Source organism: Myotis myotis, unplaced genomic scaffold (genome assembly GCF_014108235.1).
Source record: "Myotis myotis isolate mMyoMyo1 unplaced genomic scaffold, mMyoMyo1.p scaffold_m19_p_9, whole genome shotgun sequence".
NCBI classification, from domain to species: Eukaryota; Metazoa; Chordata; class Mammalia; order Chiroptera; family Vespertilionidae; genus Myotis; species Myotis myotis.
The window spans coordinates 34,796,798-34,818,884 of record NW_023416401.1 but is presented as its reverse complement, the minus strand read 5'-3'; the positions used below and the strand labels follow the sequence as shown (position 1 = coordinate 34,818,884).

The 22,087-nt window shown below is 36.1% G+C and overlaps 1 protein-coding gene across 1 annotated transcript in view; it reads right to left on the bottom strand.

Moving 5' to 3' along the window:
* L3MBTL4 (L3MBTL histone methyl-lysine binding protein 4) overlaps positions 1–22,087 on the bottom strand; it is a 222,369-nt gene that overhangs the window by 113,314 nt on the left and 86,968 nt on the right. Inside the window, exons 8-12 of the mRNA XM_036322701.1 lie at positions 21,145–21,236; positions 19,554–19,708; positions 18,449–18,525; positions 7,376–7,461; positions 4,738–4,848 (exon numbers count right to left, since the gene is read on the bottom strand). Coding sequence (XP_036178594.1) covers positions 4,738–4,848; positions 7,376–7,461; positions 18,449–18,525; positions 19,554–19,708; positions 21,145–21,236 — 521 coding nt within the window. The remainder of the gene's footprint in view (positions 1–4,737; positions 4,849–7,375; positions 7,462–18,448; positions 18,526–19,553; positions 19,709–21,144; positions 21,237–22,087) is intronic.

Below are 22,087 nucleotides of genomic sequence, written 5' to 3'. Positions count from 1 at the left end.
TCTTACACCTATGGATGAGGACAGTGGCGGGGGGTAAGGGCATGGGGTGGGGTGGGAATCGGGTGGAGGGGAGCTATGGAGGGGAAAAAGAGGAACATCTGTAATAATCTGAACAATAAAGATTTATTAAAAAGAAACTAAAATGGCAATAAATACATACCTATTAGTAATAACTTTAAAAGTAAATGGCTAAATGCTCCAATCAAAAGAAATAAGGTAACTGACTAGATAAGAACACAACACCCATGTATACACTGTCTTCAAGATACATTCTAAAAGTAAAAGGATGGAAAAAGGTATTTTATGCAAGTGGAAAGCAAAAACAAAAGTTGGGGTAGCAATACTTATATCTGACAAAACAGACTTCAAAACAAAGGCTATAGTAAGAGATAACGAAGGACACTAAACAATAATAAAGGGAACAATCCAACAAGAGGATATAACACTTGTAAACATTTATGCACCCAACATAGAATCACCTAAATATGTAAAGCAAATATTAATGGACATAAAAAGAGAGATTTACAGTAATACAGTTATGGTAAGGGATTTTAACACCCCATTGTCTTCAATGGATAGATCTTCCAGATAGACAGCAAATAAACAAAGAGACAGCAGCCTTAAATAACATACTAGATCAAATGGATTTTTGATATCTTCACATCATTTCACCCCAAAGCAGCAGAATATACATTCTTTCTAAGTGGCCATGGGATGTTTTCTAGAATAGACCACATGTTAGGACACAAAACAGGTGTCAATACATTTTAGAAGGTTAAAATCATTTCAAGCAACTTCTCTGACCATAATGCTATGAAAAACAGAAAACCACACAAAGATATGGAGGATAAATAACATGTTACTAAACAATGAATGAGTTAACAATGAGATAAAGGAAGAAATCAAAAGCTTCTTGAAAACAAATGAAAATGAGAACACAACAACCTAAAATCTTAGCTTCCAAAACGAAACCAGGAAGAATCAGAGAATCTAGACAGACAGATTACAACTAAGAAACTGAGGCAGTAATAAAAAAACTCAAAACAAATAAAAGCCCTGAACTAGATGGCTTTACAGGTGAATTTTATTAAACATTCAAAGAACTAACGCCCATCCTTCTATTCCAAACTATTCCAAATAAGCTGTTATAAAAACAATTAATCAAGCATATAAGGGCAACTACATATTTGGAGAATGGCAGAAAGGAATTAAGGCCATCTTTACTGGATCTGCTAAACTCTGCCAGGAAGTGTCAGTACCACACACGAACCTCCAGGCAGGATCAGCAATGCAGTTCAGCACAAAAGACAAAGTAGGTGCAGTTATGAATGAACTCTACTCCCCATCCTAGACACCTGCTGTCTCACTCTGAAGTGAGATATTTACAATAAAAATTATAACATAAGAGCAGAAGGAACAAGAAGACTATAAGCTCTAGAATTGAAAACCTCTGTTTGAAAGCTAGGGTTTAAAATGTTGTTCTCCCATACACTAGCTTATGACCTTGGACTAATTACCTAACTTCTCTGGGCTTCACTGTCCTCATCTACAAAATGGGTATAATAATAGTACCTATGTCACACAATATTGTTGGACAGACTGACTCTACTCTCAACAAACACCGCCATGCTGCATAATCACATGCTCAGATTAGCATTCCCCAAGGAAATTCCAAACCTATGGCTTGTTCACAAATTACTGTGTGTTTTTCTCCTTCACCATCTACTGATGACATGTAGCTACATGAGACTCCTTCAGGAACACAGAAAATAAAGGCACCCAGGGAGAGTAGCATAGGGCATTTGCCCTAAAAATAGAAGTTATTCCAAAAAAAAGCTGTGATGAAATAGAATTAATCAAACATATAAGGGCAACTACATATTTGGGGAATCGCAGAAAGGAATTAAGTCAGTCTTTACTGGATCTGCTATGCTAGGTACAGCGAAGTACCTCTAAAGAGTCAGGCACAGTTTCAGGTATTTTACATGCATCACTTCACTGAATTTTATCAACAAGCTTATGAGGTAGGCATTATTAACCTCATCAATTTATACATAAGGAATATTCAGATAAGCTGAGTAACCACCAAGTTAATATCACAGTTAAGGAAGAGTGAGACCTGGAGTTAAAAACCAGATCAGTTTATCCAATGGCACTTGCCATTACACTATGTTGAATTAGATTTCCAATGGAAGAATAATTAAGAAATTAAAAATGAGGGAAGGGTACTTTTTTTACTAACATGATCAATTCATGCAATCAAATAGCAGGATACCAAAATACATGCAATGTCATTTACTCCTTCATTCACTTATTTACTAATTCACAAGTATATCAAGCATCTATTATGTGCCAGTGATAAAAATAGTATTTGAAAGGTACTTAAAACTTTAAAAGAGAAAACTATGAAATATGACCAATATACTAATAAAGTAATAGAGGAATATATACAGGCAAAGAGGAGACAAGAAAGGCATTAGTTGCTTTCCCAATAGCCCCATCTACTACCTTAACCCTCCTTAAACAAGAATTCACGGAAAAAACCTGATGCTCATTTTCATTGCCTTTTTCTTTTTGGGAAAACTGATGTTTGGAAGTTTAAGCCATACTGCTAAATCTTCTCTGCAGTTTGTTCTATTCAGAAAATTGCTGTCCCACAGACAATCATTTCTCCTCTTCCTTGTGGAGCAGGACAACCATTTACCCAACTGCAGGACTGACTATGGATGGGTAGAGCGTGAAGACTTTAAGGCAGGGTCTCCTAGAGATGAGCTGCGAGAGGCCAGAAGCTGCTTGTATTCCACAAACCCTAAGGCATTTATGTCCATTCAAGGTTGATATATTCTGACAGACCGAATGGTATGTGGAAGCAACTCATTTCACATTTTATGAAACGTAAAAAAGAAAGAAAACTCAGCAAGTCTAAACATAAATCCAAATAGGAATGCATTAGAATCCCTCTCAAAGTCAGTCATGTCTGATGTAGGGATTTACCATATCACAGGACACCTCAGCTGGAAATCTCTCTACCCAAAGCCATTTGACTAAAAATGAAGTCAGCCAAAGTTTTATTCTTCTATTGTGCTAAGAAATCAGAGCCTCTGTAGCCTGCATGTCAGAACACATGAGAGGAAATGCCAGTGTAATCCTATCTAATAAAAGAGAAACATGGTAATTGGCATACGACCGCTACCCTTCCCATAGGCTAATCAGGGCGATATGCAAATTAACTGCCAGCCAAGATGGCGGCCGGCAGCCAGGCAGCTTGAAACTAACATGAGGCTTGCTTGCTTCAGTGAGGGAGGACTCCAACGTTCCCCGCCTGCCACTGCAGGCCTCTCAGCTGGCAGTTTGAAACATAGTTACAAAAATAGAAGCTAAACAAAACCCCAGAAACCAGCTTTCAGCTAGCCGGGATCTCAGACCTGGAGTTGATACAGAGTTTCGATTGTAGAACCTAAACAAACCAGATACCTGCTTTCAGGAGCGGAGGCCTAAGAGCTGGAGCCTCAGAGCTAAAGCTGGCTCAGAATAAAAAAAAAGAAAAGAAAAAAAGGAGCAGTTGGGAGCTTCAGTCCCAGCCTGAAAACAGCCCTCAGCCCCTCACCCAGACTGGCCAGGCACCCCAGTGGAGACCCCCACCCTGAAGGGTGTGTGACCAGCTGCAAACAGCCATCATCCCCTCATCCAGACTGGCCAGGCACCCCAGTGGGGACCCCACCCTGATCCGGGACACCCTTCAGGGCAAACCAGCCAGTCCCCACCGGTGCACCAGGCCTCTATTCTATATAGTAAAAGGGTAATATGCCTCCCAGCACCGGGATCAGGGTGACAGGGGGCAGCGCCCAAACCCCCTGATTGCCCTGCGGCTCTGTGTGTGACAGGGGGCGGGGCCACAACCTCCCTATCGGCCCTGCTCTGTTCCTGACAGGGGAAGGCGCCCCAACCTCCTGATCGCCCTGCGGCTCTGGGTGTGACAGGGTGTGGCACCCCAACCCCCCCACCCCATGGGCCCTGCTCTGTGTGTGACGGGGTAGAGCCATAACCTCCCCATCGGCTCTGCCCTGAGTGTGACAGTGGCGGCGCCCCAACCCCCTGATCGGCCCTGCTCTGTGGGTGATAGAGGGTGGTGCCCCAACCCCCTGATCCGCCCTGCTCTGTAGGTGACAGGGGGGAGCTCCCCAACTCCCTGATGGGCCCTGCTCTGTGTGTGACAGGGGGGAGCTCCCCAACCCCCTGATGGGCCCTGCTCTGTGTGTGACAGGGGGGAGCTCCCCAACCCCCTGATTGACCCTTCTCTGTGCGTGACAGGGGGGAGCTCCCCAACCCCGATTGGCCCTGCTCTGTGCATGACAGGGGGTGGTGCCGCAACCTCCCCATCGACCCTGCCTTGAGTGTGACAGGGGACGGTGCCCCAACCCCCCAATGGCCCTACCCTGAGCATGACTGAGGGTGGCATCGCAACCTCCCAATCCGCCCTGCTCTGTGCATGACAGGGGGGCGGCGCCCCAATTCCCCAATCGGCCCTGCTCTGAGCCCGACCAGGGGCTACACCTAAGGATTAGGCCTGCCCTCTGCCACCCGGTAGCAGGCCTAAGCCAGCAGGTCATTATCTCCCGAGGGGTCCCAGACTGCGAGAGGGCACAGGCTGGGCTGAGGGACCCCCCCCCCTCCCCACCGAGTGCACAAATTTTTGTGCACCGGGCCTCTAGTAATGTAATAATCTAAAATGTGTACCTTTAGTCTTTGGTCATCAACAGCTATAATCGTAGCAACTCGAATTAACCTGGGGTTTCGTTTATCCACAACTTCAAGTTTCATATTTGGCAGAAAACCATGAGGCGATCGCTGTAACATTACAAGTGCAATAAGTCATGCAAATTTCAACTATTTAGTTAAGCTATTAAATTTTTCCTAAAATATTATTGTTCTAGTTTTATATTCAGATCTTTAGTACGATGGAATTACTTTTAAGAGAACATAGGACTTTATGCATGTTATTTTATCCAGTTTCATAAAAACCTGTGAGAAGAGAAATGATTTTTGGTCATTTTCAAGACAGCTAAAAAGACAAATAATTCATTAATGATCACATCAAGGTTGTAAAACAGTGGTTCTCAACCTTCTGGCCCTTTAAATACAGTTCCTCATGTTGTGACCCAACCATAAAATTATTTTCGTTGCTACTTCATAACTGTAATGTTGCTACTGTTATGAATCGTAATGTAAATATCTGATACGCAGGATGGGCTTATGCGACCCCTGTGAAAGGGTTGTTCCACTGCCAAAGGGATAGCGACCCACAGGTTGAGAACCACTGTTCTAAAAGGATCTTTTTACAGTTTATCTATTGGTTTACTTATTTTTTCCTTCTGAAATTAACCTTGTAAATTAAGCAATTGTTGACTATTCTCACTGCCCACTTTTTGAGTGTATGACCCAGAAGGCAAAATTATTTAATAAATAATTAGAAAAGATAGCCATAATCTTTTATAAATCTAAAGTTTGAAATAATATTTAGATAAAAGCTTCATAATTTCAAACTGGTGAACTATTATAAAATCATGCCACAATGTAATTTAAAGATATAACCTATACTTTTTTTTTTACCTTATCTGTAACATAAGCATGTTAAACTGTATTAATTTAAGTTTCTCCCAAGACAAAATGCCAGGAATCAGGAGTCTATAATGATGAACACTCAGGCAATAATAAAGAAAATGGAGTCAGAAAAATATACCAGGACATACACTAAAAATGAGGAAATTTAACAAAATCAAAGTCAAAAGACAACTCTGACAGTACTTATAGGTTGGCAAAAAGTTTCACTTGAAAGCTACTACACATAAAAGTGTTCGATTGACTTCATTGAAAATGAAAGTGCACTGAACTTCTTAAGCCTAGAAATGGCGATAGGAAATAAAATCCTCATAATTTGTGAGTAATAAACTGTTAATTCTTTCAGAAGATCTGGTTTGTTTCTCTCCAGCTTTTGTGGAAGCATATTTTCTTTCTAAAATGCATTATTAAATCTAGTAAACAGAGTATATTGACTATGAGTAAGTCTCTGATCCCTGAAAATCGTTCTGTTTCCCCCAAGGTCACTGGCCTGACAACCCAGGGATTGTTTGTGCTGCAGATGTTAAAGCTTGAGGTGAATCCATAATAACCCAAGTTGCCTTCTTAGCTAATTTTTTTCATAATTTTATTTTCTTGTAATTTTCCTTTTGGAAAACTAAAATGAATTTTTGACAGAAAGCAAGAGAGAGGAAGACTAAAAGCAACTCGTATTTTTGTTAAGCATATTTTTAGAATTCTTAAAATCCTCTCTAACAGTTCAGAACTTCTAGCCTTCTTAATTTAATCATACCTCTTTCCGCCAAATTTTGCCTATTTTAAGAAAATTTAAAACAAAATAAAACAACCTTAGCCAGTTTGGCTCAGTAGATAGAGCGTCAGCCTGCGAGCTGAAGGGTCCCGGGTTCAATTCCAGTCAAGGGCACATGCTCGGGTTGCAGGCTCAATCCCCATGTTTCTATCTTACTCTCTCTTTACCTTCCTCTCTAAAATCAATATATATGTGTGTGTGTATATGTATGTGTGTGTGTCTGTGTGTGTATGTATGTGTGTGTGTGTATATATATATGTGTGTGTGTATATATATATATATATGAAACAACATTTTGTTTTAAACCCTTTTTGATTCCTAGAAAACTTTCAGTAAATGGAATCACATGTAGAAACTCACTATATAAAATTCTGATTAAAGACGAGTTGGGGAGCCTGGAGCAAACCATTAGGGTTGAAAGAGAACAACATTTGAAAACTACTGGTGTAGAACATAAATATTTCTAACTATACCATCAAAGCACTATCTTTTACAAAGTAATTTATACTTTGGTCAATCCTGAAATAAATTCAAATTTGACCTTTAAATAATTGGTATTCTAACCAATGCTAAAAGCACTATTTCCCTCAAAATGGATAAAACTGTAATGCTCAGGCTACAAACAATTCCTATTTTACTAAGGCACCATTGACATTGAAACAACTCCAAGACATGAAAGTTGTGGACTTATAGAACCGGAAATGAAGGACTTGGCTCATCAGAGGTTGATGAGGAGCTTTCAATATCACTAGTGTAGGATTCCTGTGTTTTTCAAGCTGGGGAATTATCACCTATATTTATGCACAGGAACAACAGTAAATGAGTCGCCTCCCTTGCATCTTTAAATAAAAGCAAGGCAGATTGGTCATGAAAATAACACTTGAGTTTAAAAAAGGATATACTAGAATAACTTAAAACTGCCAAATAAAGGCATGACTCAACATGGACATTATTTAAAGTTGAGAATGTATATGGATACAAACTTACCATTTTAAATACTTTGGCAGGAAGTGCACTAGTTTGAGTAGCTTCCAGATATTCTGTCCAGGAAAAATTTTCTGGATCAGGATAACCTGAAAAATACATATAAATATCTAAAGATTACTCATTGATATTTTGATTCCCTTATACTATAAGACATTTGATAATCATAACACCTACTGTTATTTGAATGCTCACAATTTAGCCTCTCTGCTAAGAACATCACATGTATTACCTAACGTAAGCCTATGAGAACCTCTGAGAGGGCTTTTTTGACTCACTAAAGTACAAGAGCATTCATTTACTGGTTCATTTATTCACTCAACAAGGATAAGCAGGTTGGCCAAGATCAAATGGGGATATGAGTACTTGGCAGAGCCAGCTCACACCCAGATAGCCTCCTCACAAATTTTAAAAAACTCAAAAGCAGAGTCTGATGTCAAAGCATGAACTTAAAATAGAATCTCTCCAATAATGCTGCATCTATTCGGTTTTGTAATTATAATTTCCCAGGTTTGCTATTATTACTTTGATTTAAAATATATATATTGGTAAAATGTGGTATAAAACACTCTATGTTTTTAAAAATTTCCATCTAATTGGTTTTTTTTGTTTTTCTATGTTTGTGTTATTTTATTCCTAATTACATTTGCCAGAGGACTGTCAAACTTGTGTGTAATTTTTTTCCTTTTAAGAAATACGTACTTAGATTTATTCATCAGCTCTATTATTTTCTTTTGTCTCTTTTAATTATCTCATTTGCTGATTTTATTCTTACCCTTTCCTTCCTCTTATTTCCCTTAGGTCTGTTTTATATTTGTCTTGCCAAATTGAACTGTAATATAATTTTTCTTTTTTTAAATAATAGGGACATTTAAGACTATGAACTAGTCACCATTGTCCCTGAATACAGCTTTAGACCTCTAGACAAACTTTCACAAAATACTTATTTTTCTTTTACCTTCTGAAAATTAATTATATTTACAACAGGATGCCATATTTGTTACTTGGTCATCACTCAGGTCTGAAAGCACATGGAGAACTCTTTGATCTACAGTATGGACTCTCATTATCTCAGGCACTTGTCAAAGAGCTCATTTTGTAACTGATTATTTTAAAATAAGGCCGAAATGAAGAATATTCAGAATAGACTAAGGAAACAGAGTCTCTTCTATGTCTAGTGAGATCACCAAAAAAACAACCAACCTGTCTACATGGCTGAGCTCTGAGCAGAATTGCCTTTGAAAAGCGCATGGCACCTACCTAATATAACCCAACATTTGGTAACTGGCAGGCATTTGCAAAGGGGGGTTCTCTCTCTCTCTCTCTCTCTCTCTCTCTCTCTCTCTCTTTTTTTCAATATCCAACGTTATAGAAAAACACACTGGTTATTTTGCTTCTAATTTTCTCTCAATTTCACTAACTACATAACATTCCACTGAGTAATTGGTCCGCATGTTGTCCTTTTTGTTCTTTGTTATATCCTCAGCTCCTAGCTGTGCCTCACACTTAGCAGGCACTTATTAATATCTGTTCAATTAATTAATTAATTAGTAATTTATAATTTTCTTTGAATTCCTACATTGCTTATGTCAACAGAATTTATAGGAAATTGCACAATGCCATTTGAAATATAGTAATTATTTGTGTTCCTAAAAAACCTTAATGGTTAATGTTATAATTAAATAAAATAGTTATACTATAAATTTTGCTAATGTAATTTTAGCTTTGTAAGATAATTATGAAGTAAAGTTAATTTGTCAAAACATTAATTCACTAAAATATTTCTGTTTGCTCATCAAACATCTAGAATATGTGATAAGCAAGTCCAGCCAATTTATGATTCTAGAAACCAATTGCTGTTGTTACTACAAAATAGGTTTCATTAGTTCCCAAAGTATTAATTATTATAGCTTTATTCTGTGGAAATAAACTTGCATTTCACACTCATTCACAACAAGTCTGATTAGTAGAATTAAAATTTAAAAATGTAGAAATAAGCATATACCTCTGTTACATTCTAAATTCCACAGAAATATCAATACAGGCATTTTTTTTTTTTTTTTTGCTTAAAGTATTACAAAGGGTATTACATATGTGTCCATTTTATCCCCCCGCCCTAGACAGTCCCCTAGCCTCCCCTATCCCCCAATGTCTTATGTCCACTGGTTATGCTTATATGCATGCATACAAGTCCTTTAGTTGATCTCTTACCCCCCTACCTCCTGCCCCCCAACCCTCCCCAGCCTTCCTGCTACAGTTTGACAATCTGTTTGAGGCAGCTCTGCCTCTGTATCTATTATTGTTCAAAAGTTTATAATGGTCTCTATTATCCATGAATGAGTGAGATCATGTGGTATTTTTCCTTCATTGACTGGCTTATTTCACTTAGCATAATGCTCTCCAGTTCCATCCATGACGTAGCAAATGGTAAGAGTTCCTTCCTTTTTAGAGCAGCATAGTATTCCATCGTGTAGATGTACCACAGTTTTCTAATCCATTCATCTACTGATGGGCACTTAGGCTGTTTCCAGATCTTAGCTATGGTGAATTGTGCTGCTATGAACATGGGGGTGCATATATCCTTTCTGATTGGTGTTTCTGGTTTCTTGGGATATATTCCTAGAAGTGGGATCACAGGGTCAAATGGGAGTTCCATTTTCAGTTTTTTAAGGAAACTCCATAGTGTCTTCCATAGTGGCTGCACCAGTCTGCATTCCCACCAGCAGTGCACAAGTGTTCCTTTTTCTCCACATCCTCTCCAGCACTTGTCGTTTGTTGATTTGTTGATGATAGCCAGTCTGACAGGTGTGAGATGGTACCTCATTGTTGTTTTGATTTGCATCTCTCGGATGATTAGTGACTTTGAGCATGTTTTCATATGTCTCTTGGCTTTCTGAATGTCCTCTTTTGAAAGGTGTCTATTTAGGTCCTTTGCCCATTTTTTGATTGGATTGTTTATCTTCCTTTTGTTAAGTTGTATGAGTTCCCTATAAATTTTGGAGATTAGGCCCTTATCAGATATGACATTGGCAAATATGTTTTCCCACACAGTGGGTTTTCTTGTTGTTTTTTTGATGGTTTCTTTTGCTGTGCAGAAGCTTTTTATTTTGATGTAGTCCCATTTGTTCATTTTCTCTTTCGTTTCAAGTGCCCTAGGAGCTGTATCAGTAAAGAAATTGCTTCGGCATATGTCTGAGATTTTGTTGCCTTTGGATTCTTCTAGAATTTTTATGGTTTCCAATAAAGGCATTTTTAAGTAATTTTTTTATCAATAGAGAAAATGCTGAATTAATTTTGACACAACACATCATGGAATATTATATAGCCTTTATAAAAAAAAGTATTAGAACTATATTAAATGAGTTAAAAGAGATTTATTATAAGACATAGTTGAGCAAGATAAAATGAGATAGAAAAATATGTATAAATATAATCCCATTTTTATAGCATGAACAGATTTTAAAAGGACATGAACATATGGATGTATGAATATGTATGTGTGCATGTACATGCAATTGTATAGGAATTAGCAAACTATGTATAGCATACAATGTCTAATGGTTCAAACGTTTTCCTTTTTCTCTTGGGAAAATAACTGAGCAGCTACATTTCCTGGACTCTTATTGCATGAAAGGAATAAGTAGAAATAATGTAATAAGCCACTTCAAGTTTGGCCCCTAAAGCCCTCTCCTGTGCCATCAGCAGCTCTTTTCCCAGCCTCAGACTTCATTGAAAGAGTCACAAGGACCTGGAAGAGACCCAGTCCCAGAATAATTGCATAGAGCAGAACCAAGACTGCCCTACTACAGGAGCAAGAAATTGATTCTTAATGTGTTCAGGCACTAAAATTTTGGAGCAATTTGATATACTCATTAGCTCATGGTAATTAATATTTGAAATAATTCACCAGGTCCAAGGATTTTACTTATTGGAAGATTTTTGATTACTAATTCAATCTGTATATATAAAGTATTTTATTTGAAATATTTTTAAAAAGAAATGTGATTTATTATATAGTTTTATATACTAGGACTTGTGGATAAAATGTAAGCAAAATAAATACAGTCCATGTAACACAATATTCATAGAAAATTTTGCCAATAATTTGAGAAATCTGGTATTCTTTTAATTTTTATCTTTTACTTTTAAACTTTTAATATTGTTGTTAGAAGAAATAAACTTTATGGAGGGTAATATGGAAATATTTATCTAATGCTTAAATTTTTTTCTATACTCTCTAATCCAATAATTCCACATATATCCATAAAGAAATAGCAAATATATGTAACCATTTCTTTAAAAGGACGTCTTCCAACATTATTTAAAAACTGGAAAAATGGTAATGTTAAATACAAAGGAAAACCCTAAATAAACTGTGTTGTCTTCATAATATAAAGAAGTACACAGTCATTGGTAACTAGGTCCACAAAGACTATTTAAAGAAAATTATATTTTCAAATGAAATGGGGGAAAGGGTTATCAAAGCAGTATGAACACTAACAATTATAATTTTTAAACATAAAGTTAAGTAAAGAGACAAAAATATTGAAAAATAAATGAAAATAATAATGGTAAACTCTAATGGTGGGATTATATTTTAATTTATTCATTATAACATTTCATATTTTACACATTTCCTATAGTTTTATAAGAAAACTATACAATTAATTTCTATTTTAAAGAAGTTTAACTATAAGATGTGCACTGCTTCATTCTTTATGTATAAGAATTCAATGGTAAAACAAAATTTAATTCACAAAGAGTAGAATTTAGTTGATTGAACACTCTTTATAGCAAAAGAGAATGCTATCCTTTTACACTGTGACTATAAAAAGTGTTGGGAATTCACTCTGTGTGAGATGCCTCGGGGAAACAGTGATATGATTTTCAATCAAGTTAAACAAGAGAACGAATAATGATATCTTATGCTGCAGCGGCAGGATCACTCACTGATGGAATCACAGTAATATCCTATGGGGACTATGGTAGTAGAATGTCTACCTGAGGCACAGACACATAACATAAAACAATATTGCACATTGTATCAAATGGCTATAAAAACTGTCTCACACTTAGCAAAATATGCAAGTTTAATTTGTTTTCTCACTTGGAGTGGCTTTTTGTTATCACATTAAAATGCATTTACTGTAGAACATGGTATTTACAAGAAAAGAGTCTTATAAGGTCAAGAACCAAATTTATTTCCCTGGCCCATCAACTTGCAGAGCCCTCTAGACCGTAAGAAATTCTGATTAAAGAGATTATTCATGTCTTCTTATTCAGTCACTTGAGAAATCAAGTAAGTAGCAATCCAAGTAGTCTACCTCTTCTTAACCCCATTCCCACAGCCCTGGTGAAGGTCTATACTCCTATTTTCACATACCATGAATCTCTTTAATGGTCTTCTACTCCCCTTTCTGATCTGGCCTACTACTGCCAAATAAATGCTCCCTAACCATGGTTGCAGCAGAGATTTCACTATCCCTCCTCATTCTCACTTTTAAAGATCTTTCATAAAATTCTTTTCCTACTAATTCCTTATCAATGCTCCAAAACAAAAGTGAAACCCATTTTGATTTTGTGTATACTGTCATCTTGCTTTTGTGTATTCTGTCCCTTCTACCTAATATCCTCTTCGACCCCATATCGCAGTTAAAATTTTGCAGATCCTTCAAAGACTATTGCAAACACCGCTTCAAATACCAAGATGTCCACATATGAAGTTGCAATTTACTTCTCCCTCTCCTGTGTTCCCAGCCCTCTACTAAAAGTTTCCTTCCATCACAGGCAGAAACAGGACTTAAAGCAACATGATGAGGAGGAAACGGCAAAGAGTTCCTGAAGTCCACTAACAGGGCCTGCTACTAGTCCCCAACGCACCACATGAGATATCTGGGCCAGCTACCTGATCTCTCTGGACCTCAGTTCTTCAACTAGGAAATTGAAATAATTGACAAAAATTCACAAAGTTGCCATAAACAGTTAAATATGTGAAGTCATATAGGACATTTAAGAAAAATGAGGTTCAAAACAAAAGTTCAAAATACACTAAATATGATGGCTGTAAACAAAAGCACAAACAAGTGTTAGGAAGGATATAGAGAAAATGGAACCCTCACAACTGCTGGTGGGAATGTAAAATGGGGCACTTCCTGTGGTAGAGTCTAAAATACTGCTCCTACGTTTCTACCCTAGAGAACTGAAAACACGTTCACGCAAACACTTGTACACAAAGGTTCCTTTTGTAACTTCAGCTAAAATTCCAGTAGATTGATTCTGAAGGAGCAGAAGCCCCAGCCATATTTGTTAGTCCTCTCTAGAAATATACTGAATAAAATATGTAACAGCTTGGATTAAATTTATATCAGTGAAAAGCACCTTTACATTTTATAATTTACATGTTTTAAGAACTGGCCTTTTTTTCCCCCCGCTTTATCTTTGAAGAGGCTCTTTTACTGGCGTCTATGAGAATCTGAGTATGCACTAGAGGCACCTGTACAGATTTCACATGCTGTTCCACTTTCAGGAGACTTAATTGCTCTCAGGAGTGCAATTACACACACACACACACACACATTATGATATAGTAAATACATTTTTTCTGACAATAAAACCATAAAATAAGATGTAATGCAAAAATCTATATGCATAAATAATGCTTAAAATATAAATTCACTTTAAGTAAAATAACTGTGGCTAACAAATTTTGGAGCCAAGTTATTAACAGAAACAGATAATATTAATTTCTTTTCATTTTTTACTACATATAAACTATAAATATATATAAACATATAAACATAAACATATAAACATGTAAACATATAGACATAGACACAGACACAGATCTATATATAGATTATAGATATATATGTGGATATAGATATAGATACATAGATATAGAGATAGATAGAGATAGAGATAGAGATATATAGATACAGGCATATAGATATAGATACAGATACACAGAGAGAGCTGGTTGGTTTTCCTTTTAAAATCTCATGTTTAAATTCCTGTTTGTGAACTACCTGTGTACACAGCATTCTATTAATCTGCCTCATGGACCTTTCTACTATCTATGACTTCATTCACATCTTTCCTTTGTTTTGCAGTTAATAGGGACCTATCATCTTTGGTGCACTCATATAGGCCAGAATAACCATAACTCATCACAAGTTTTAAGCAATTTTGTTTATTGCTAAACTTTGCTTTAACCCAATTTTTACTCACATTTTCTTTGTGTATATTTTCTTTGAACTCCACTCTCTTGTTCACACCTCAATTAAGTGGTTAATCTACTTGTATTTTCATTTTACATATCACCTATCAAATGGGAAGTGTCCTGGGGTTCAAAGAAGGCTACCAGGAAGGGTCAACCCTCTCAACGCCGCAAGAGGAAACCCCTTATGACAAAGTTAAATCCCTCATTAAGACAAGTAATCATACTGTGAACATTTTAACTAACTGAAATTTTGAAATGGCGTTCATTCTGTTTTTCTTTAGCACTAACAGCAGCTTTAGATACTCTATTAGGATATAAACATTTTTCAAAAGTGAATGACATCATAAATATAGACACAAAATTCCTCAACAAAATATTAGCAAGCCAAGTCCAACAACATGTTGGAAATATTTGTGTGACACACACACACGCGCGCGTGAGATTTTCCCCCAGGAATACAAGATTGGTTCAGTATTCAAAAAGCAATCAACCTATTAACACAATATTTACAGAATAAAGAACCATACCTTGATGATAAAACAAACTAGGAATAGAAGGGAACTTCCTCAATCTCATAAAAAGCATAAATAAACAAATGGATAAAAAAGAGGTGGCACATATATACAATGGAGTATTACTCATCCATAAAAATAATGAACTCTTGCCATCTGCAACAACTTGGATGGACCTAGATTGTATTATGCTAAGTGAAATGGGTCAGAGAAAGAAAGATAAGTGCCATGTGATATCACTTATATGTAGAATCTAAAAAACAAAATAAATGAACATTTAAAAAACAGAAACAAATTCATCAATACAGAGACCAATTATGATCACTACTAGATGGGAGGGGGTTTGAGAGGATGGGTGCAAAAGGAGAAGGGATTAAGATGTCCAAATTAGTTATAAAAACAGTCAGGAGAATGTAAGGCATAGCATAGGAAATATGGTTAATGATATTATAATAACTATGTATGGTATCAGATGGGTAGTAGATTTATCAGGGTGATCCCTTGTTATATAAATGTCTGATCGCTATGTTGGACATCTGAAGCTAATATAATATTTATGTTAACTGTAATTGAAAAATAAAAAAATTATTTAAAACATAAAAATTAAAACATGTAAAGAAGACAATCTACATAGAAAACATTTGAAAATCATTTATACAATATGGGTTTAATAACCAGAATACATAAAAAAATCCTACAATAATAATTAAGAATAGTAAAGTAATATAATACTTAAATAATAAACAATAAAAACAGCACCCAATTTTAAAAATGGGCAAATATTTAAGCAGATAAAGAAGATGTACAAATGGCCAATAACCACATGAAAAGATATTCAACATCATTGGTCATCAGAAAAAAGTAAGTCAAAAGCAGAGAGATATACTATTTCACAACCAGTAGGATGGTTTTAATCAAGAAAACAGAAAATAACAAGTATTGACAAATATGTTAAGAAATAAAAACTGTTATACATTGCTAGTGGGAATGTAAAATGGCACAAGTACTTTGGAAAACAGTGTGTTAGCTCCTCAATATAGTAAACACAGACTTATCATATGACCCAGCAGTTCCACTCCTAGGTTTATGCTCAAGAGAAATGAAGACATGTCCACACAGGAAATTTTACTCAAATGTATAAAAATACTCTAATTAGTAAAAAGAATACTGAAAAGTGTGTAAGGTTTAGAGGTAGCTTAACTGTGAGATTCTAATTTAAACATTATATGTCAGATAAAATATCCTAAGAATTTTAAGAACTCTTAGAGAAGGTAATTTGCTCCTCAAATGAAAAATGTGCATTACTAAATTAGTCTGTGGTTTCAACCATCACTCAGATTTCAGATGGTGACAATATTTAAATAAACAATTAATTCTACAGTAAAAACTACAAGCCTGGATTGAGTTCTGCTGTTATTTTATTGACTTTAGGAAGGAAATAGTCTCCTATTTATATCCAATCAGGGCCTTAAGCCTGGGCCTCACCTGGTATGTGGCAGGTGGGTTTCTCTCAGTCCTTGGTTCATGTTAACAATGGAATGATCTGGACCTTTAATCCTTAATGTGCTGCACAGACTATTCCTAGACTCACACAGCACCAAGAGATGGGTTATAGACTTCAACACTGAGTCCATCGTACCGTCTAGTGTGAGCAGGTAGCAAGCAGCATGGAAGTGATTTCTCTGGAGGAAAATGGAAGTGTGTGTGCTCCGTCTGCAGGCATGCCAACTCCAACCACCATTCTGAGATCTGACCAACAGTTCACTTCATCTTAAAGAACACTGTCTAAAGCTAGCCTTAGCCAGTTTTACAGAAAAATAGGACAAGCAACTCTAAAGCTATCTGTGCATCAAAATCAGAGTTTGAGAAGATACTATATATTATCTTATAAAACCTTTAAAGACTAATTTAATATTTTTAATAGGGTGTGGTTTTTGTTTGGCTTGTTGATTGTCTTTAATTCTTGAACTCTTTTCACTGAATAATAAAAAAAAAATTGTTGAGAAATCCTAGTATTTTCCTATAACTAAGGGGGAGGGGGTAGATTTAAAAACAGCAAGATCCAGAGTCATTCAAATTAAAAGGTAAGCATCTGCTCCATTCTGACACATTCCTTACTCTATATTTTTATTGAAATAAAACAGATTTCTCCTAGAACACTTGTTTTAAAAATGTTAATATTACACAACCACTACATCTAATTCATTTTAAAATTAAACACACAGATGCATCTTTGAAATATCATCCTGAGCAAAGTAGGTCAGACAGAGAAGGTTAGAAGTCATATGATTTCACTAAGATGTTGAATATAAACCTGAAAGCAACAGATGAATGAGCAGGACAAAAAGACAAATAGAAACACATGGACATAGACAGCAGTGTGGTGGCTCCCAGAGGAAAGTGTGGGTAGTAAAAGGTAAATGAGTCGCCCTAACTGGTTTGGCTCAGTGGATAGAGCATCAGCCTGCGGACTAAAGGGTCCCAGGTTTGATTCCGGTCAAGGACATGTACCTTGGTTGCCAGCACATTCCCAGTAGGGAGTGTGCAGGAAGCAGCTGATCAATGTTTCTCTCTCATTGATGTTTCTAACTCTCTATCCCTCTCCCTTCCTCTCTGTAAAAAATCAATAAAATATATTTTCTTAAAAAAAGGTAAATGAGTCAAATATATAGTAATGGAAGGAGACTTGACTTTGGGTGGTGAACACGATGCAATATACAGATGATGTACCTTAGAACTGCACATTTGAAACCTATATAATTTTATTAGCCAATATCACCCTTATAAATTTAATAAAAAATGGTGGAACTGAAACAGCAAATCTCTAAGGAATGTTTCTTAATATTCCTGTAATGAGAAAAAAAATATAATAACTAGAGAGTCCTTACTTCAGTATTTAGCTGTCATTAAGTTGGCTTGGTAAAGGGATCTGGCAAGTCATTATTAATTCTCACTTCTTAGATTTCTTATATTCAACTCCAAAGCTAAGTATATTTAATAATCTGAGGCTCAATTAATGAATTAACATAAATTATGAGATAAATTATGTAGCTAGAAATAGCTTGTTTTAAATGTTGATCTATAGTAATAGCACTCATTTTGTTGGATAAAAACATTTAGCAATTTTTTTTAATGTCTAATTCACCTTTACAAAACAGTCTATTTTCATTATGGGGAAGGATGCGCAGATTTTAGATATTCGGGTTACTTGGTGGCCAACACTACCTTGCACAGTATTTTCATCATACACTTTTTATTTAAATATGGTTTATATAAATGAAAATAAGAATGACCATTACCACTCACACAGAATGACTTAAAAGAACACCCAGCATGTCCACTCACCTTGGGGTGCTATCAGAGTTCTTCCATTCTCCTGACACCAACCAACAGGCTGGACGTAGGGACTATTTACATCACACCTGCAAAAACAGGATTCTATTTAGGCCCCATATTATTCAAGGCCAGACAAATCCAAGAGTAATGAACATTCTGGATATGGAGAGATATCATGGAAAATATTATTTCATAGCTAAAACATTAGTTTATAGCTGAAGAGAATTAGAAGTAATTTTAGTGCTATATTTTGCAAGCTGAGTGACCCAACTTCTCTTTTACATAACCTTCTTGAAATTTAAAAGTATAAAATAAAAAGTATTTGACTAAAACATGAACTTCCAGTAACATCCCCAAAGAATGGACATTTTAATAAACCACTTCTACCACTTCTTGCTAGCAGCAAGGAAAAATATTAATAGGCCAGTCCAAATTTATGGACAGCCCAATCAGATTCCACATGACTACACATTTCTTTTGTCTCCTTTTCAAAGAATTCAGACTCCACTCCCTAAGACACAGACAGCAATTGATCATTACTCTGCTTCTTAGTTCAAGGAAGGAATCAAGGTATCCTTCTGAGGCAGGGACTTGTTGGTTATTCAGCACATTCTATGAAGAAATGCTACTAAAATTATTTTGTCATGCCCTTTTCCATACGTCAGGTTCTTGCCTGGAAAACCCTTCTAACTCAAGCAATGTTTGTTTAATGGCACTGTAGCATCTTCTCTGCTCCCACAGGCTTTCAAATAATTCACTCCATCCTCTCTGAATCATTCCTTTGAAAAATATGACAGGGCGAGTTCAACATTTTCAGGAAAAAATATTGCAAGGTCTTATCTTCCTCTTCACGAAAATGTTTCCCTTACAAACTAGACAAAATACAGCGAAATGCCCTGAACTGGTCATATTATTTTGGATGGGGCCTCATTAGGCAACCTCTCGTGGAATGAAGGAAACGTTTCTCGGGCTCAAATTCAACAATTTGTGTGGTAGTGAATTCCTGTTGTTCATAACGTCAAAAACAGTAAGAACAGCGATAATACTGGAATGAAAAGAAATTCTTAACACAAAACACAAACACACAAAAATAAAACACACAATGGTGTCTCACCAGTAGTCGTAAATATCATCCCAATTGTCAAAATGCACTAGCAAGCGGTCTTCAACAATATCTGCTATGGTTGCCACACACACCAGTGAAGGGTTCTTTCTGTCGACAGCCTCCAGCTTCATTCCCACCTGAAATTCTTTAGGCATTGGCCCGTTCTAACACAGCGCCAGAAAGAAACAGGACACCAAACAGGACAGAGCATGGTCAGAACTTCTATGATGTTTAGCATCAGAAAAGTCTACAGGGTCTCAACACTTTCCCTTATGAATAAAGCCAGCAAATGCCAGTAAAAATAACCCAACAAACTGTTAGGAAGCTTATATTCAGAACAAAGATCGAAAGATTAGCTTTTAAATTGTGCTGTTCCTTTCTTTGTCCATATAGGCTTATTTCCCTTATCAGGGTCATCTTCCTTCTTCTTCAATTCTTACAGTAATTTGTATGAATTTTAAAATATGATGTTTACTGAATACAGTAGTATCAAATAATTTCCTCGGCTCCCCAGAGGCTTTGTTTCCAAATACCACTCTTTAGCACCAAAATTATTTACTTTGATCAGATCTGAAATTAGTGGCTTTTTCAATATTTAAGGAATACATGTAGTAACCCACAAATAAAATTATAATTGAAATATCCAAATGCTCTTTATTATCTGCACATATTTTTAGTATTAAAAAATACTAAAGACTATGATTTACAAAATATTAAAATGACAAAACCCCACTTTCATAAAACTATAATTAGCCAGCCCTGAGAATTAGAAAGTATATGTTCTATATCTCCTATATCTGGTGACTAGAAGAGGGTTTTCCTACTTCTTTACTATATATACTGACCCCTGAGTTTTGTTTTCCTTAAGCACCTTACATTTTTCAAAGCAATTTCACATTTCTTTCCCTGATACATTCTATGAACCATATAGAGAAACTGTATAACACTGATTTCAACATCAGGACACTGAAGCTTGGAAAAGCTGGCTAGGTGTCCTACACAGGGACTCGGCCAACAGGTGCAAGACTCTAGGCTTCCCACCCCTTTCCCTGATGTGTGGCCTCACTGCTGGGCCCATGGGCTCAGAGGAGGTAGGGCTGTGACTTATCCTCATTCTCTCCTTAAGACTTGGTAGGTTGCTGGGGACATAGGTGGTATGAGTATACTCTATTCAAATTCTCATACACTTCTTGAATCTGTATAAAATGTTACCCTCATTGTCATTACACAAAAATCCAACTAGGATGGGTACATTCAAAGTCTCTCTGGGGCGTTTACTGGTCTCAAAACACCAAAATTAACTTTAAATGATTAACTCACAAAAAGCACAGGAAAAAAAGAAACATTTATGAAAGGCATTTTAAATTTTAGAAGGCTTTAAATATAAAGTTTTCAACTCTCCATCTAATCAAAGTATTTAATTATATGTTTAAAGGGAATAAAAAGATATGCCTATAAGAAACTGACATATTAAGTGAAAAAAGGTCAACAGGAAGCTAGGAATTCTTTAAAAATTAAAGTACAACATAATATATAGTGGATATTTAAAAATTTAAGCTCAAAGAAAAATCTAATTTATACTGAGGGAGAAAATACTTACAGGACTTCTGTTTCTGAATAATTTCTTGGGAGCATTTTGGTATTTGCAGGCCTTCAAATAATTCATCCAAACAAATTTATCTTTTCTATAACCTAAAAAAAGTACAGATTATTCAAGATACCCACAAATGTAACCATGTGCATGCTAAATATATAATTCTTATTCAGTCTTCTTCCAGAAATTAAATGTCCTTTAGCAGAACACAAAAGATTTAAATTAAAAAATCTCTAGGTTTTTTCAATGTTGTTGGTTATTTTTGTTTTGTTTTTTTGTTATTTCTACAACTCTTTTCCTTTAAATTCTTTATTGTTTAAAGTATTACATATGTCTCTTTTTCCCCCCATTGACCTCTCCCCGGCCTTTCCGGCTCCCCAGCACCTGCCCTCACCTCTCCTGGGGCGGGGGGTGGGGAGGGTGGGGGCGGGGAGAGTGTGGTGGTGGTAAGGGATCTTTCAATGTTTTTTCATGTATAAACTTCAAAACTGTTGAGTTTGATTTCCCATCTACAAATTTTTAAAATTTATTAAAATATGGAATTGGTACCCTGGTTGCTTGGTGGATGTCTCATATCCCATTAGGACTTTCCAAAATGGGCAAAGGAAGGAGACATATTATTATCTGCACATATTTTTAGTATTAAAAAAATACTAAAGACTATGTTATACAAAATATTAAAATGACAAAACCCCACTTTCATGAAACTATAATTAGCCATCCCTGGGATTAGAAAATATACGTTCTATATCTCCTATATCTGGTAACTAGAAGAGGGTTTTCCTACTTCTCTAGGTTTTCCTCATCACTCCAGAAGAAGCCATATCATCGAGGCCACCAGATGTCCTGGTGGTGCAATAATCCAGGTGCCAGACACTTGGTGTAAATTACAGAAATACCTTCACAATCCAAAGACCATCCAGCTTTCTGATCCATAGCTTTGTAGGTT